The sequence below is a fragment of the Hylobates moloch genome, unplaced genomic scaffold, assembly GCF_009828535.3.
Source record: "Hylobates moloch isolate HMO894 unplaced genomic scaffold, HMol_V3 SCAFFOLD_2, whole genome shotgun sequence".
Lineage (NCBI taxonomy): Eukaryota > Metazoa > Chordata > Mammalia > Primates > Hylobatidae > Hylobates > Hylobates moloch.
The window spans coordinates 22,953,296-22,968,613 of record NW_026652277.1 but is presented as its reverse complement, the minus strand read 5'-3'; the positions used below and the strand labels follow the sequence as shown (position 1 = coordinate 22,968,613).

The 15,318-nt window shown below is 37.1% G+C and overlaps 1 protein-coding gene across 1 annotated transcript in view; it reads left to right on the top strand.

Moving 5' to 3' along the window:
* The window catches only part of CUNH10orf67 (chromosome unknown C10orf67 homolog), a 157,705-nt gene that overhangs the window by 95,500 nt on the left and 46,887 nt on the right, over positions 1-15,318 (top strand). Inside the window, exons 11-13 of the mRNA XM_058432271.1 lie at positions 4,162-4,227; positions 5,271-5,350; positions 5,442-5,507. Coding sequence (XP_058288254.1) covers positions 4,162-4,227; positions 5,271-5,350; positions 5,442-5,507 — 212 coding nt within the window. The remainder of the gene's footprint in view (positions 1-4,161; positions 4,228-5,270; positions 5,351-5,441; positions 5,508-15,318) is intronic.

Below are 15,318 nucleotides of genomic sequence, written 5' to 3'. Positions count from 1 at the left end.
CAATGAGGAAATGCCAAAAGAAAATTTTTAAGAAAATCCTGCCACCCAAAGATGATCACTGAAAACCTCTCATTACCACCCTTCCAGACAAGTCTTAATGCAGATTTTCATTTTCGACGGGATGCGGATAACATCGTTCCATACCATTGAATTTATATAATCAGTTATATGTGCTATATGTATTTCACCCCACAGAAGTAGCACAAGTTACATAACCAATTCGTGTCAATTTACCAGTGCCTTCCTGAGATATTGTTTCTTTTTTTTTTCTGTTATAAACAATGGCTTCATCATATTTAATAGACACATTCCTATCACTGAAGCGACCTGGTCACAAATTTTCTGGAGTGAATAGTTTAATAGATGTGTATTCTGCTTTTGCATAGATGACTTCCTGCAGTGAACACATGAACACAAGGTCTAGGATGGTCTAGAGCCAGGTGAGGAAGCCAGGCCCAGACAGACTTTTGTGGCCTTCTGAACCTTTGAGAAATGCTTGAGAGTTGCATATAGGCCTGGATCAGCCTAAATCCTGTATGGCTTCACAGCCCAGTCATTCTACCAAGATGCCTCAGAGCCCCTTGGTAAACATGGAGTGGCACCTTTGGGGACATCAAATGAAGAAAGTCTTGTCCTATTTTTTAAAGATTTGCCTACCTTAACAATTTTATTAGAAGAAAATTCACAAGTGATATATGTAGATAAATGTTTTGTTTTGATTTTTGGCGCCCGTCATGACTAGTGTTTCCGCACACAGCCTCATATTTTATTCTCAGTGTTCCTAATTCTCAGCCTCTTCTCTCCAAATTGTAGGTGCATGAGGTTGGTCCTTGTTTCGTGTGTTTCTATTAGCCCCTCATCTCCCTGGCCACTTCCTACCAACTGGCACATTACTGGTGTTCAAAAGTAGTTGTTTGCATGGCAGGTTAAAAAATGTTAATATGAAAGTCAAAGTGATTGAGGTTTTAAAGAGGAAAAATCATTTTTCATCATGATGAGTCAGAAAGACTACTTTAATGGTAATATAAATATATTCGACAATTTAAAGGGTATAGAGGTAAAAGGCAAAATACCTTTCATTAAGCCCAGAGAAAATGACTGAAGTTTCATAAGAGAGATGTTTGTGGAAATTAAATGGACTGACTCTTGATAAGAAAAAGAAAACAGAGATGTGAGGGTATGATAAGGAATGTAGTTAATCTTACGGCAGTTAATAAACATAATTTGCTTCTTCTGTTATGCCAAACCCTGGCTACTATTCTAATTTAGAATAGTATATTTGTTAAATTTTTAAAAATATGATGTAAGTGCTTAAAAATGGGAAGCAAATTTAAAAATCATAACTTCCATTATAAATGAACCTTTATTTCTTACTTTGCGAACTTTTAATTATAAACGTATATACAAATACAAAAGAGAATGAGAAATATTTATAATAAATTATTTTAAATCACAGCCGGTAGTGGTGGCTCATGCCTCTAATCTCAGCACTTTAGGAGGCCAAGGTGGGTGGATCATCTGAGGTCAGGAGTTCAAGACCAGCGTGGCCAACATGGCGAAACCCCGTCTCTACTAAAAATACAAAAAAATTAGCCAGGGGTGGTGGCAGGCACCTGTAATCCCAGCTACTCGGGAGGCTGAGGCAGGAGAATCGCTTGAACCCGGGAGGCAGAGGTTGCAGTGAGCTGAGATTGTGCCATTGCACTCCAGCCTGGGCAACAAGAGTGAAACTCTGTCTCAAAAAAACACACATTTTGTTAAATTACAGTATGTTATTATCTTTACAATTATTTAATTTGTGTTTGTGTTTTCCTACTTAGGAAGTTAATTACTTTTATTTTAATATTAACACTCATTTTCACCTCAATCTATTATGAGTCCAGTGTTTGCACCTGTCAATGAAGTGACCACATAAAGACCAGTGTGTGTATTCCAGAGAAAGTGGAATGTCAGCAGCTGGCAAAACAAAATGACAGTTTAATGTGGACAGAGCCAGGATTCAATAGACCATGTTGCAGCAAAGTTGAAAGTTCAACTCAAACTGGAGAGCAAACACTCTAGTCTACGTGTGATGCTTTTTTTCTCTTTTTTTAATGAAAAGAGATGTTAGCTTCATCATCATAATAGTGTTGTCTTTTGGAGAGATTGAATAATTATTTGCTTTACAGAAGATAGACTTTAGAATGGACTTATCTCTAGTTATTACATAGTTGATCATTATATGAGAGCTGGGAATAGGGAGCCTTAAAAATTGAAACTAATTTCTACTGTACATAAATTTAAACACAGTTTTTTTTTAAATAAGCATTCAATCACTGATGTAACTTTGGATATAGTGAAATAAGTATATTAATGTCTTTGTACATGGAAACTTATTTTATTCTACTGATTTGTTTTCCTAATTTTCTGGGGATTAATTTTTTTAATTTGGGTTAATTTTTTTTTAGCATAATGGCAAATGTTCTCCCTGACCCTGGGCCTGAGGATCTTCCCCCGGTGATTTCCTTGGACTACTGTTAATCAAATGGCAGTGAACTCACTCTCTATCCCTTGTACCCTGGGCAAAGAGGTGGTTCAAGTGGATTGTGCCTTTTGAGAACAAATAGGTGGAGGGATTCCAAAAAGTGTCCGTCTCATGTCACTTTGGTGACCCCCACTTTTCTGATGAATGGCCTTATCCAAATCTTTAGCTTCAACCCAAGTACTGATGAATCCCAAATTATATCTCTAGGATCAACCCCTCTCTCAAATTCCAGGCCCTGTCTCAGTTGCTATATTAGTCTGTTTTCACATCGCTGATAAAGACATACCTGAGACTGGGAAGAAGAGGTTTAATGGACTTTCAGTTCCACATGGCTGGGGAGGCCTCACAATCATGGCAGAAGGCAAGGAGGAGCAACTCACTTCTTACATGGATGGCAGCAGGCAAAGAGAGAGCTTGTGCAGAGAAACTCCCATTTTTAAAACCATCAGATCTTATGAGACCCATTCGCTACCTTGAGAACAGCATGGGAAAGACCCGCCACCATGATTCAGTCATCTCCCACCAGGTCTTTCCCACAACACGTGGGAATTATGGGAGCTACAAGATGAGATTTGGGTGGGGACACAGAGCCAAACCATATCAGTTGCCTATTACATGTTTTCATTCGAACAGGCCATGGGTACCTGAGACTCAAAGTGTTTTGGTAAATCTGAATTCATCAAAAACAAACAAAGAAAACCAAAACAAAAAAAGGCTAGCACACAAAATTGTTCCTATTCTTATTGTTTGTTCTTAGTGAATAGGATCATTCTCCATCTACTTGCCCAAATGAGAAATTTCAGGCAACTCTGTCCTCACTCAAAAAGTCACCTAAATTTTACCTCTTTTGTAATTTCTCTCAAATCTGCCTTCTCTACTTTAGCTCAATTTTGTTTTCTATTGTATCTCCAGTGCTTAAACAATTGTTGGCATATCATAAACATTCAGCAAATATTTACGGAGTGAACAAAGAGAACAAGAAAAGCACTTGGCCCTGCCTGAAACAGTTAATTCAGGGAACAGACAAAAATTTAAAATATATTATTTCAGTGAAAAATATTTTGGGAGACATTCAAAAGAAACTTTTTTCCATTAACAAGGACAGGGAGCTATGAAAAAGGCACAGTCTGAACCAAAGAACAATTTATTAAAAGGAACAAATAAAACTTTGAAAAAAAGGCAATAGGCAGGCTGAATAATAAAACTGACACAGCTTAAGACTTAATAATCTGAAAGATAAAGTGAAGAAAATTTCCTAGAACATAGTGCAAAATGGCAGACAGAAATAATGAAAAAAGTTAAAATATGGAGAATAGATCCAAGAGATCTAGCACCTTTCTAGTAGGATTTTTTTGAAAGCAAAACAGATACAATGGAAGCGAGACTATAATAAAATGCATTTTTAAAAAACTGGTATTATTAATAGGAAAATTGTTTTCAATGGGCTGCCATTGTCCAATGGCAAATTATACATATAAACACTGAATTATCTAAATTATATAAGACAGTGAAGATGGCCAGGGGACTATGGTTACCATATTGTAAGTCTCAGTTCTCTTTCTCAAAGCTGCAGAAAAGCCACATTGTTATGCATTAATTTGAAAATTTATACTTTCCTTGGTTTATTTTCTTTCCAGATAAGCTATGCAACACCTATTGGGACACATGAAGAAGAAAAGAAGATGAAAATATCAGGATCTAAGGTATAATAATGACTAATATGACCATTATTACGAACCTAGTTATTGTTTATATTGATGCTGGCTATGCTTAGAAAGTAGCAATGACTTTGGAAGCTACACCGAGGATTAGCCTTGTGAAGAGATACAAGACCTGATTGCCTCTTTAGTATTATTCTGTAGCACATCTCTGCCATATCCATGGAAGTCTCTCTCATTCATGATATGCCTACAATTCAACTATTAGAGATTCACTCATTTTGCTGAAACTTTGTCCTCTTGCAAAATATAAACATTATTGATAAATGGTATAAAGCTCTACTGTGATTGAGTTGGTAAGATCCTTTCTTGAGAACTGTTTTGATAGAAGGAGGAAATGAGTAACTGGGGGAAGCTGCTGCCTATGACGAAGAGATGGAGAGGCCACAGTAAGTGAAGGAAAACACAATTTACAATTTACAAAACACGATTTACAATTTACAAAACGGGGCAGCTTGTGGGGCTGATGATCAATTTTGGTTGCTTTGTAATATGGTTTAGAGCTAACTGCTTCTAAGTTCACCATTTATAGGAAATAGAGTCATGGGATCTTAAACCATTCCTATGTATGGTAATTTACAAGTAAATATAACTCATTGTTCTCTCGAAAAAAAATTTTTTTTGAGACAGGGTCTTGTTCTGTCATTCAGGCTGGAGTGCAGTGACGTGATCACAGCTCACTGCAGCTTCGACCTCCTGGGCTTACGTAATTCTCCCTCGTCAGCCTCCCAAGTAGCTGGGACTACAGGTGCACACCACCATGCCTTGTTAATTTTTAATTTTTTGTGGAGACAAGGTCCAACTATATTGCCCAGACTGGTCTCAAACTCCTAGGCTCAAGCCATCCTCCCACCTTGGCTTCCCAAAATGTTGGGATTACAGGCATGAGCTACCGTGCCCCGCCTCAAATTATTTTTGATAGTAGTTAGAATATGCATACTATTTATAGAAATAGTCTTTTCAGATTTATGGAGAAACAAGATATATTGTTTGTGTAATTAACTTTGTGATATATTTTCTATTGAAAGGTTGAAGACAAACATGGTTTGGAGTCTCAAATAGAAGCATTAAAGGCAAATTTAGAGAATGAGAAAAAGAAGGTGGAAAGGTACCGGTAATAGAGTAAAAGGCACTGGTAATGAGACATAATGTTCATTTGTAACTAATACAATATTTAACCACCTGTAAATTTATTATAGGTTTAGGAGGGAAGCAGATCGACTAAATAAAAGCTGGGAAAAGAGATTCTTTATTCTCAGGAACAGGTATGGTGTGATATATACAAATTCTATTTCTAAAAATATGACTAATCATCCTTTAAGGAAGTTAGGAATGTTGCAATTTTTTTACATATTAATGTTAAATCACCTCATATACTTCTATAAGAAATGCAAAATAATTGGTCTAAAATAGAAGAGTAATCAAAATCACTGAGAAGTAAAATCATTCGAGATGTTTTCATTTCCTATCTATGTTTCTGTTATAAAAGATCAGCAGGACAGACTCACTCTCTTAATACCTGGTTTAATCAGACCTATTTAGTCATCTTCTTTCATAGGGCTATTAAAACCTTTTCCTGCTCATTTGCACACAATGATATATAACTAGTTTGTATTGTCTTTATAAAGTTGCTTTATATATCAGATCCTCTACCAGACACAGCAGCCCCAGTTCCTCAACCTCTCAGATCTATTTTTCACTCACATAAGCATTTTGTTTCTCTTCCCAGTACCCTCTTTGCCTTTTTCAAAATGGAGAAAGTGAAACTGTAAAATTCTGAAAAGGACAAAAACGATGCAAATCGGAAAAATGCTTATTTTTTCCCTTACCCTAACATGTTAACATTAAAAATCTGTCTTCTGTTTAGTTATGTTCTGCCATAATTTCCCCCAGATTCTCTTCCTTAACATGTGTGGGAAGTTCTTTTGCAATATTCTTTCACAGTCAAGCATCATCCAGGCACAATGGGTTTAGTGTTGGTCTGATGGAGGCCATCGGAGGTCAAACTTGAAGCTTACACATAAGATCCTGGGATGGCAATGCCCTGTGTTTGCACTGTATTTCCTAAGCACACACTATGGATCTTGTCTGTATAAACTTCTATACCTGGCTATGTATATTATATGGAAATAATTCATCCTAAGTGCGGTAGCATGAAGAATCCATGCCAAGACAGAAAAAACACAGGATTGAGGGCAAAAACACCTTGTAGTAAAATGTTCTTCTGCCTTGTTCTGTTTGGTGCTGAAATGATCTCCTACCCGTGTTTCGTGTATGTGCTGATAAGCATTTTGTGCTGTGTAAAATGTGCACATCAACACCTGCCCTGTCTCACATAGTTATTTAAGAACAGAATGTAGATACATGTGAGACAAAAGAAAATTTAAATATGCACTTGATTTCATTTCCCTGCACATAGGTTTTGGATTATCTCTAGAGCTAAATAAAATGATATTTATTTCCGTAGGGTTCACTTTCATCCTTAAGATTTACCCTGTCTCTGACCCTATGGGATTTCCCCTATTCTTCAATGATGATTTACAAGAACATATCAGTTTTACTTTTTTTTTTTTTTCGAGAGGGAGTTTTTGCTCTTGTTGCCCAGGCTGGAGTACAGTGTCACAATCTCGGCTCACTGCAACCTCCATCTTCCGGGTTCAAGCGATTCTCCGGCCACAGCCTCCTGAGTAGCTGGGATTACAGGTGCCCATCACCATGCCTACCTAATTTTTTTTTTGTATTTTTTAGTAGACATAGAGTTTAAAGTTTTACTTCCAATTGATTTTCTATTAACCAAGATGTTGACCATCATATTAATCGTTTTGGTCTCTGCAGACTTTATGTTGGTATCTAAATATTTAGGAAAGCAGAAGTATTTACTACTACACATTTTCTATGTTTTCTCATTTAACCAACTAATTGGGACATTGTAGATTATGTCTGTCTACTTAGGGTGCAGCTCCAGGTATTAATTCAATGTGGCATATGCAGCACCATAGAGAGTGCATTTGTACAGAGTACTTCATTGTGGTGTGGTGTGGAGATTAATTGTGTAGTCACAGACTTACGTGGGCTAACATGGTAATTTCATTTTACTGTAACTGATCCTAGATTAGATGTACTCATTTTTGTTTAGTAGAGGAAAAACCTCACCTTAGCCAGTCAAGGTCAGAATCCAATCCAATGATTTCTCAGTCAATTCACGATTTATACTGGGTCCCAGTCCAATTCAGGACTTCATTTCCAAGCTCCTTTTCCATCTCTGCGGAGTTCTTATTTCCAGGAAGATTGAATGTGAGCCGTGCTGACAAGGGCGGGGCTAGTCCTTCCTCTTGGTGTGCCAAGCCTGATGTGACTGCCGATGTCATCATTGTCGCATAAACAGTATGCAGGTGTGGCATATCAGCTTCGGAACATATCCCTACCAGGCTGATGCCACGGTGATGCCGCTGTTTCCACCTCCACCCCAGGCGGCAATCCACCTGCATCTACCTGAGCCACCCTCCATTCTGCCTGATGGGCTCTGGGCCAGATGGGCTCACTTTTGCCCACCACGTTTACCAAGCACATAAGAAATGTTACAGGTGGTTCCTGTGCCACTCTGCCTTGCATATATGGAAGAGGTCCATGCACACATCCCTTCTCCTGCCCCCCCCGCCCCCCAGCCCCCTACACTCAGAGCACTAGATTGCCATCCTGGAGAGACTGCAAACATCAGAAATCTAGATAGGGCATGCAACGTGAAGGCCCACTCTGCTCATGTAGTCCCCTCACCTTGGAACCCGCTGTAAACAGAAACTCTATACTGCTCCTTACTTCAACAAAGTGAACACCTGTGTTCTCACCACACAGGTGAAGAAAGAAGGAATTAGCAGTGGCTTCACGGTCCCTGTTGCCCATCCAGTGCCTGTCACCTCCCCTCCCAATTAGCAAATATTCTGAATTGAATGCTTGTCATTCCCTTGCGGAAAGTTTTCAATAAGGTTCAATTTGTCATAAAAATTGGGCTATTCTAATTTTCAATTTCTTCTAATCAGTTTGATAATTTGTGTTGTCTTTTATGTTTGGGAATTTTCTCATTTCATTGAATTGTCTAATTTATTGATATAAAGTTATTCATAATATCCTCATATTATATATATAAATGACAGTCATGTGTCACTTGATGACAGGGATAGATTCTGAGAAACGTGTCATTAGGTGATTTCATCATTGTGTGAGCATCTTAGAGTGTGCTTACAAATCCAGATGGCATAGCCTACCACACACACCTAGGCTATATGGTATAGCCTATTTCTCCTGGGCTACAAAACTGCACAGCATGAGACTATAACTGAATACTGTAAGCAATTGTAACACAATGGTAAGTGTTTATGCATCTAAATATACCTAAACATAGAAAAGATACAGTGAAAATGCAGTATAAAAGATGAAGAATGGTCCATCTGTGCAAGGCACTTACCATGAATGGAGCGTGCAGGAGTGGAAGTTGCTCTGGGTGAGCCAGTGATGAGTGAATGTGAAGGCGTAGGACATTACCATACACTACTGTAGATTTTGTAAACACTAGACACTCAGGCTACACTAGATTTACAAAGAAAAATGTTTTTTTCAATAACAAATTAGCCTTAGCTTACTGTAATTTTTTTACTTTATAAACTAATTTTTAAAACTTTTTGACTCTTTTGTAATAACAGCTTTAAACATGAACATATTGTACAGCTATACACGATTATTTTTTCACATAGAGCTGCACACCTGTAGTCCCAGCTATGTGGCGGCCTGACAGGTGGGAGGATCGCTTGAGCCCAGGAGGTTGAGGCTGCAGTAAGTTGTGATCACGCCCCGCACTCCAACCTGGGTGACAGAGTGAGACCCTGTCTGAAATATACGTATATGATTTTTTCCTTTATATTCTTATTCTTTAAGCTTTCGTCTGGTTTAAATTTTTTTATTTTTTACTTTTTAAACTTTTTTGTTAAAAACTAAGATACAGGCCGGGCGCGGTGGCTCACGCTTGTAATCCCAGCACTTTGGGAGGCCGAGGGGGGCGGATCACGAGGTCAGGAGATCGAGACCACGGAATACAAAAAATTAACCGGGTGTGGTGGCGGGCCTGTAGCCCAGTACTCGGAGAGGCTGAGGCAGAAGAAGGCTGAACCGGAGGCGGACAAACAAAAAAAACACTAAGATACAAACACACACACTAGCCTAGGCCTACACAGGGTCAGGATTGTCAAGACGTTACTAGGCAGTGAGAACTTTTCAGCTCCATGGTAATCTTATGGGACCACCATTGTATATGCAGTCCGTCTTTGACCAAACATCATTATGCAGTGCATGACTGTATCTGTAAGCTCTGTTGATGTCCCTTTTTCATTCCTGATATTTGTGTTGCATTCCTGAGAATTTGTGTTTTTCTTCTTTTTTCTTAGTCTATTGGGAGTTATCAATTTTGTGTTATTTATCTCAAAGAAATAACTGCCTTTGCTGAACTTTTGTCATATATCTTTTCATTGACTTTTTTAAAATTTTAATTTTAATTAAAAAACTTTTTTTCCTTTCTAACTTTTATTTTAGGTCAGGGGGTATGTGTGCAGGTTTGTTACATGGATAACTTGCATGTCGTAGGGGTTTGGTGTACAGATAATTTTGTCACCCAGGTAATCAGCATAGTACCTGATAGGTAGTTTTTCATTCCTCACTCTCCTCCAAACCTCCACCCTCAAATAGGCCCTGATGTCTGTTGTTCCCATTTTTCTGTCTACGTGTACTCAATGTTTTGCTCCCACTTATAAGTGTGAACATGTGGTATTTGGTTTTCTGTTCCTGTGTTAGTTTGTTTAGGATAATGGCTTCCAGCTCCATTCATATTGCTGCAAAGGACATGATTTTATTCTTTTTTATGACTGTGTGGTATTATATCATGTATGTATACCATATTTTTTATCCAGTTTACCATTGATGGGCATCTAGGTTGATTTCATGTCTTTGCTATTGTGAACAGTGCTGCAATGAACATGCATGTGCATGTGTCCTTATGGTAGAACAATTTATACTCCTTTGGGTATATACCCAGCAGTGGAGTTGCTGGATCAAAGAGTAGTTCTATTTTAAGTTCTTTGAGAAATCTCAGACTGATTTCCACAGTGGCCGAACTATTTATATTCCCATCAACAGTGTGCAAGGGTTCCTCTTTCTCCACATCCTCACCAGCACTTGTTATCTTTTGTCTTTCTGATAGTAGGCATTCTAACAGGAGTGAGGTGATATCTTATTGTGGTTTTGATTTGCATTTTCCTGATGATAATTGATATTGAGCAATTTTTCATATACTTGGCCATTTGTGTGTCTTCTCTGGGGAAATGTCTATTCAGTTCCTTTGTTCACTTTTAAATCGGGTTGTTTTCTTGCTGTTAAGCTGAGTTTCTTATACACTTTGGATATTAACCCCTTATCAGATAAGTTGTATGGTTTGCAAATGTTTTCTTCCATTCCTTAAATTGTCTTTTCATTTTGTTGTTTTCTTTGCTGTGAAGAAGCTTTATAGTTTGAAATAATACTACTTATTCGTTTTTGTTTTTTGTTGCTTGTGCATCTGGTATTATATTCAAAACATCATTGCCAAAGGCCAATGTGAAAAAGCTTTTCCTCCTATGTTTTCTTCTAGGAATTTTGTGGTTTCAGGACTTATGTTTATGCCTTTAATCCATTTTGAGTTAATTTTTGTGTACTTATTGTGTAATATAGGGGTCTAATTTCATCCTTTTATGTGTAGGTATCCTGTTTCTTCAACATCATTTATTGAAGAGACTATCCTTTCCCCCATTGTATATTCTTGTCACTCTTGTCAAAAATTAGTTGACCATATATGCATGAGCTTATTTCTGAGCTCTCTAATCCGTTCCATTGGTCTAAGTGTCTATTTTCATGTCAGTACAATCATACTGTTTTGATTACTATAGCTTTGTAACATAGTTTCAAATCAGGAAGTGAGCTGCCTCCAGCTTTGTTCCTTTTTCTCAAAAGTGCTTTGGCTAGCCATTTGGGATCTTCTATGGTTCCATAAAATTTTAGGATTATTTTTCCTACTTCTGTGAAAAATGCCATCGCAATTTTGGTAGCAATTGCATTTAATCTGTAGATTACTTTGGGTAGTATAGACATCTTGACAATATTACTTCTTTTAATTCATGAATACAAGATATCATTTTATTTATTTGTATCTACTTTAACTTCTTTCTTCAGTGCTTTATAGTTTTCAAGATACAGATCTTTTACCTTGTTGGTTAAATTTATACCTAAGTATTTTGTTTTTTGATGCTGTTATAAATGGAATTTTTTTAAAAATTTCTTTTTGGATAGCTTATTGTTGGTATATACAAACACAATTGATTTTTGTATGTTTATTTTGTATCCTGTAACTTTACTGAATTTATTAGCTCTGGTGGTTTTTTGATAGAGTAATTGACTTTTGCTTTTATCTTGTTTACTTCTAATTTTTAATGTTTTATTTGCTGTCTTTTTACTAGATTTCGAGAAGAAAGCCTAGATCATTGATTTTTCAGACTTCTTTTCTTTGAATATATGCATTCAACACTATATATTTTCTTCTAAGTATTGTTTGAGCTGCCTCCCACAAGTAGTGACATATAATATATTTATTATTACTCAAACAAAATATTTTCTAAATGCAGTTTGATTTCTTCTTTGATCCATGGGTTATTTAGAAGTAATATGGGCTGGGCACAGTGGCTCATGCCTATAATCCCAGCACTTTGAGAGACCAAGGCAGAAGGACTGCTTGAGCTCAGGAGTTTGAGACCAGCCTGGGCAACAAAGTGAAACCCATCTCTACAGAAAATAAAAAAATTAGCTGGGTGTCGTGGCATGCACCTGTGGTCCCAGCTACATGGGAGGCTGGGGCAGGAAGATTGCTTGAACCCACAAGGTCAAGGCTGCCGTAAGCCCTGTTCATGCCACTGCACTCTAGCCTGGGTGACAGAGTGGGAATTTTTCTCAAGAAAAAAAAGAGTAAGTAATATGTTTTATTTCCAGTAAGTTGAAGATTAGCTAGTTACAGTTCTAGTTTAATTCTCTTGTCCTCAGAGTACTTACTCTGAATAATTTTAATCTGTTAAAATGTCTTCATGTTTGTTTTATGGTTCAAGCTATGGCTAGTTTTTTAAAATGTTTTTATTCTTGAAAAGAATGAAATTTTTTTTTTTTTTGAGTCAGAGTTTTTGCTCTTGTTGCCCAGGCTGGAGTGCAATGGCATGATCTCGGCTCACCACAACCTCCACCTCCCAGGTTCAAGCAATTCTCCTGCCTCAGCCTCCCGAGTAGCTGGGATTACAGGTATGCGCCACCACGCCTGGCTAGTTTTTTTTCTATTTTTAGTAGAGACGGGGTTTCTCCATGTTGGTCAGGCTAGTCTCAAACTCCTGACCTCAGATGATCTGCCCACCTCGGCCTCCCAAAGTGCTGGGATTACAGACATGAGCCACCACACCTGGCCAAGAATGAAAAATTTTATCATTGATGGGTGCAGAGTTCTAAATATTTCAATGAGGTCAACTCATTAATTTTGTTGTTTCTATCTTTTACATACTTATTAATTTTTTGGCATCATATCCAACTATTAAAATAAAAGTATTAAATTTTCTACTATGATTATAGATGTATCTGTTTCTTATTTTAATCTGTCCATTTTTACTTTACATAGTTTACATCTTAGTCATTGGGTACCCACAATTTAGATACTGATCTCATCTTGTGAAGTTATCAGTAATATCTATCATTATGAAATGTTTTTATCTTTAGTAATGCTCTTTAGCTTAATGTCTGCTTAACTATTTGGTTAAGAGTGCATGGTGTATTTTTTTCCAACTTTTTTCTTTCAGCCTATCTTATTTCTATATTTGAATGTGTTTCTTGTAATTGGCGTATAATTGGGTTTTTAACCTAATCTGTCAGTTTTATTTTATTTAATTGTCATACTTTATTTATTTACTTTAAGTAAAAATACTATAGTTGGGTTTGTATTTACTACTTAACAAGTTGTTTTCTATTTGACCTGTTTTATATTTCTTCTTCTCTCCTTTTTGCCTTGTTTTGAACCAATGAACCTTTTTTATTCCATATTTTCTTTTATTAATTTGTTATTCATTTTCTTTTTTTGAAATTTCTCCTTTATAAAATCTTATTCTTAGCTTATTGCAGTGTTTTAGAAATTAATATTGATACCAATTTCCCAAATATTCTAGAACCTTAGACTATTTTCACTCCATTTAATTCCCTCCTATATTTTAATTTTAATTCTCTCTATTTTTTTAACTCCATGAAAGGTTGCTATTGTTGTTTGGCATACTCAGTATTCATTTATATTTACTCACACATTTACTCTTTGTTGGCCCTCTCATTTTTTTCTGCTTATTATGTTTTCATCTGAGATCATTTTCATGCTGCCTGAATAGCCCTTTCATTTTTTGTTTCTTCATTTTTAATACAGGTTTGCTGGCAAATAATTCTCTCAGCTTTTCTTTGGAGGAAAATGTCATTATTTTACCTTCATTATTGAAGAAAGTTTTTGCTAAGTATAGAGTTCTATCTTGGCAGTTATTTTTTCAGCCGATTAATAATGTCAGTAGGCCAGGCATGGTGGCTCATACTTGTAATCCGAGCACTTTGGGAGGCCGACGCAGGCGGATCATGAGGTCAGGAGTTCGAGACCAGCCTGGCCAACACAGTGAAACCCCATCACTACTAAAAATACAAAAATTAGCTGGGCTTGGTGGCAGGCACCTGTAATCCCAGCTACTCAGGAGGCTGAGGCAGGAGAATTGCTTGAACCCAGGAGGCGGAGGTTGCAGTGAGCCAAGATCGTGCCACTGCACTCCAGCCTGGGCAACAGAGCTAGACTCCATCTCAAAACGAGTAAACAAATTTTAAAAATTAAAAAAATAACGTCAGTACTTTGGCCTTCATTGTTGCTGTTGAGAAGGCAGCTGTCAGTCTTAATGTTGCTTTTTTTTTCATGTCTGCATACTTTAAATTTTTTCCTTTGATCTTTGGTTATCATTAGTTTTATTATGATGTCCCTAGGTATAGTTCCTTTTATTTATCTGGTCTAGCTCTTGAATCTATGGGTCAATGTCATTTCTGAATTTTGGAACATTCTTAGCTATTATCTTTCTATGTATTATTTCTGCTTCATTCATATCTACTCTGATCTTCCTGCTTCCTTCTTTAAAAAAACCTTTGTGATTACATTGGGCCCACTAAATAATCTAGAATAATTACTCTGTCTCAAGATCTGTAACTTACCACATCTGCAAAGTTCTTTTTACTATGTTAGGTAGCATACTCAAAATTTCCAGGAATTAGAAAGTGGATATTTTCATGGGGTGCAATGTTCACTCTACTACAGTCAACCTTCTGGCCCCCAAACAATCATGCCTATCCTGCATGCAACATGCGTTTACCACATCCCAGTATCCCCCAAAGTCTCAACCCATTACAGCATCAACTCAAGTCCAAAATTTCATCTAAGTGTTATCAGCCTCAGAAGTCCCAGTTTGCATCATCTAAATTAGGTGTGGTGAGACTCTGGTTATAATTCATCCTGGGACAAAATTTCTCTCCATATGTCGACTCGTGAAATTATAGATTATTTGCTCCCAAATACAATAGTGGGAAAGGCATTGTGTTGACATAAATGTCAATAATAGCTATAGACATTCTTGTTTGAAAGGGGAGAAAGTAGAAGGGGAAAATTGAGTCACTAGTCCAAACAATTTTGAAATTGTTTCAGCATAACGCCATTAGGTTTCAAGGCCTGGGCTAATTCTCTGTGACTCAAGGTTCCACCTTCTGGGCCCAAAGCACTACTACTGAGTCAAATATCTTCCTTCATGAAAAGTAGCACATGTTTGACCCTGAGTAGTTTTATCAATCTGTTTCCTGCCTGTAGAATTTTGGGAATCCAATAACCTTCTTTCATTTATTTCCTTTCTCTGTCCTTTTCAGTGCAATCTGGCAGTGTTGTTGCTGATATAACATTCTCAAAATCTTGTG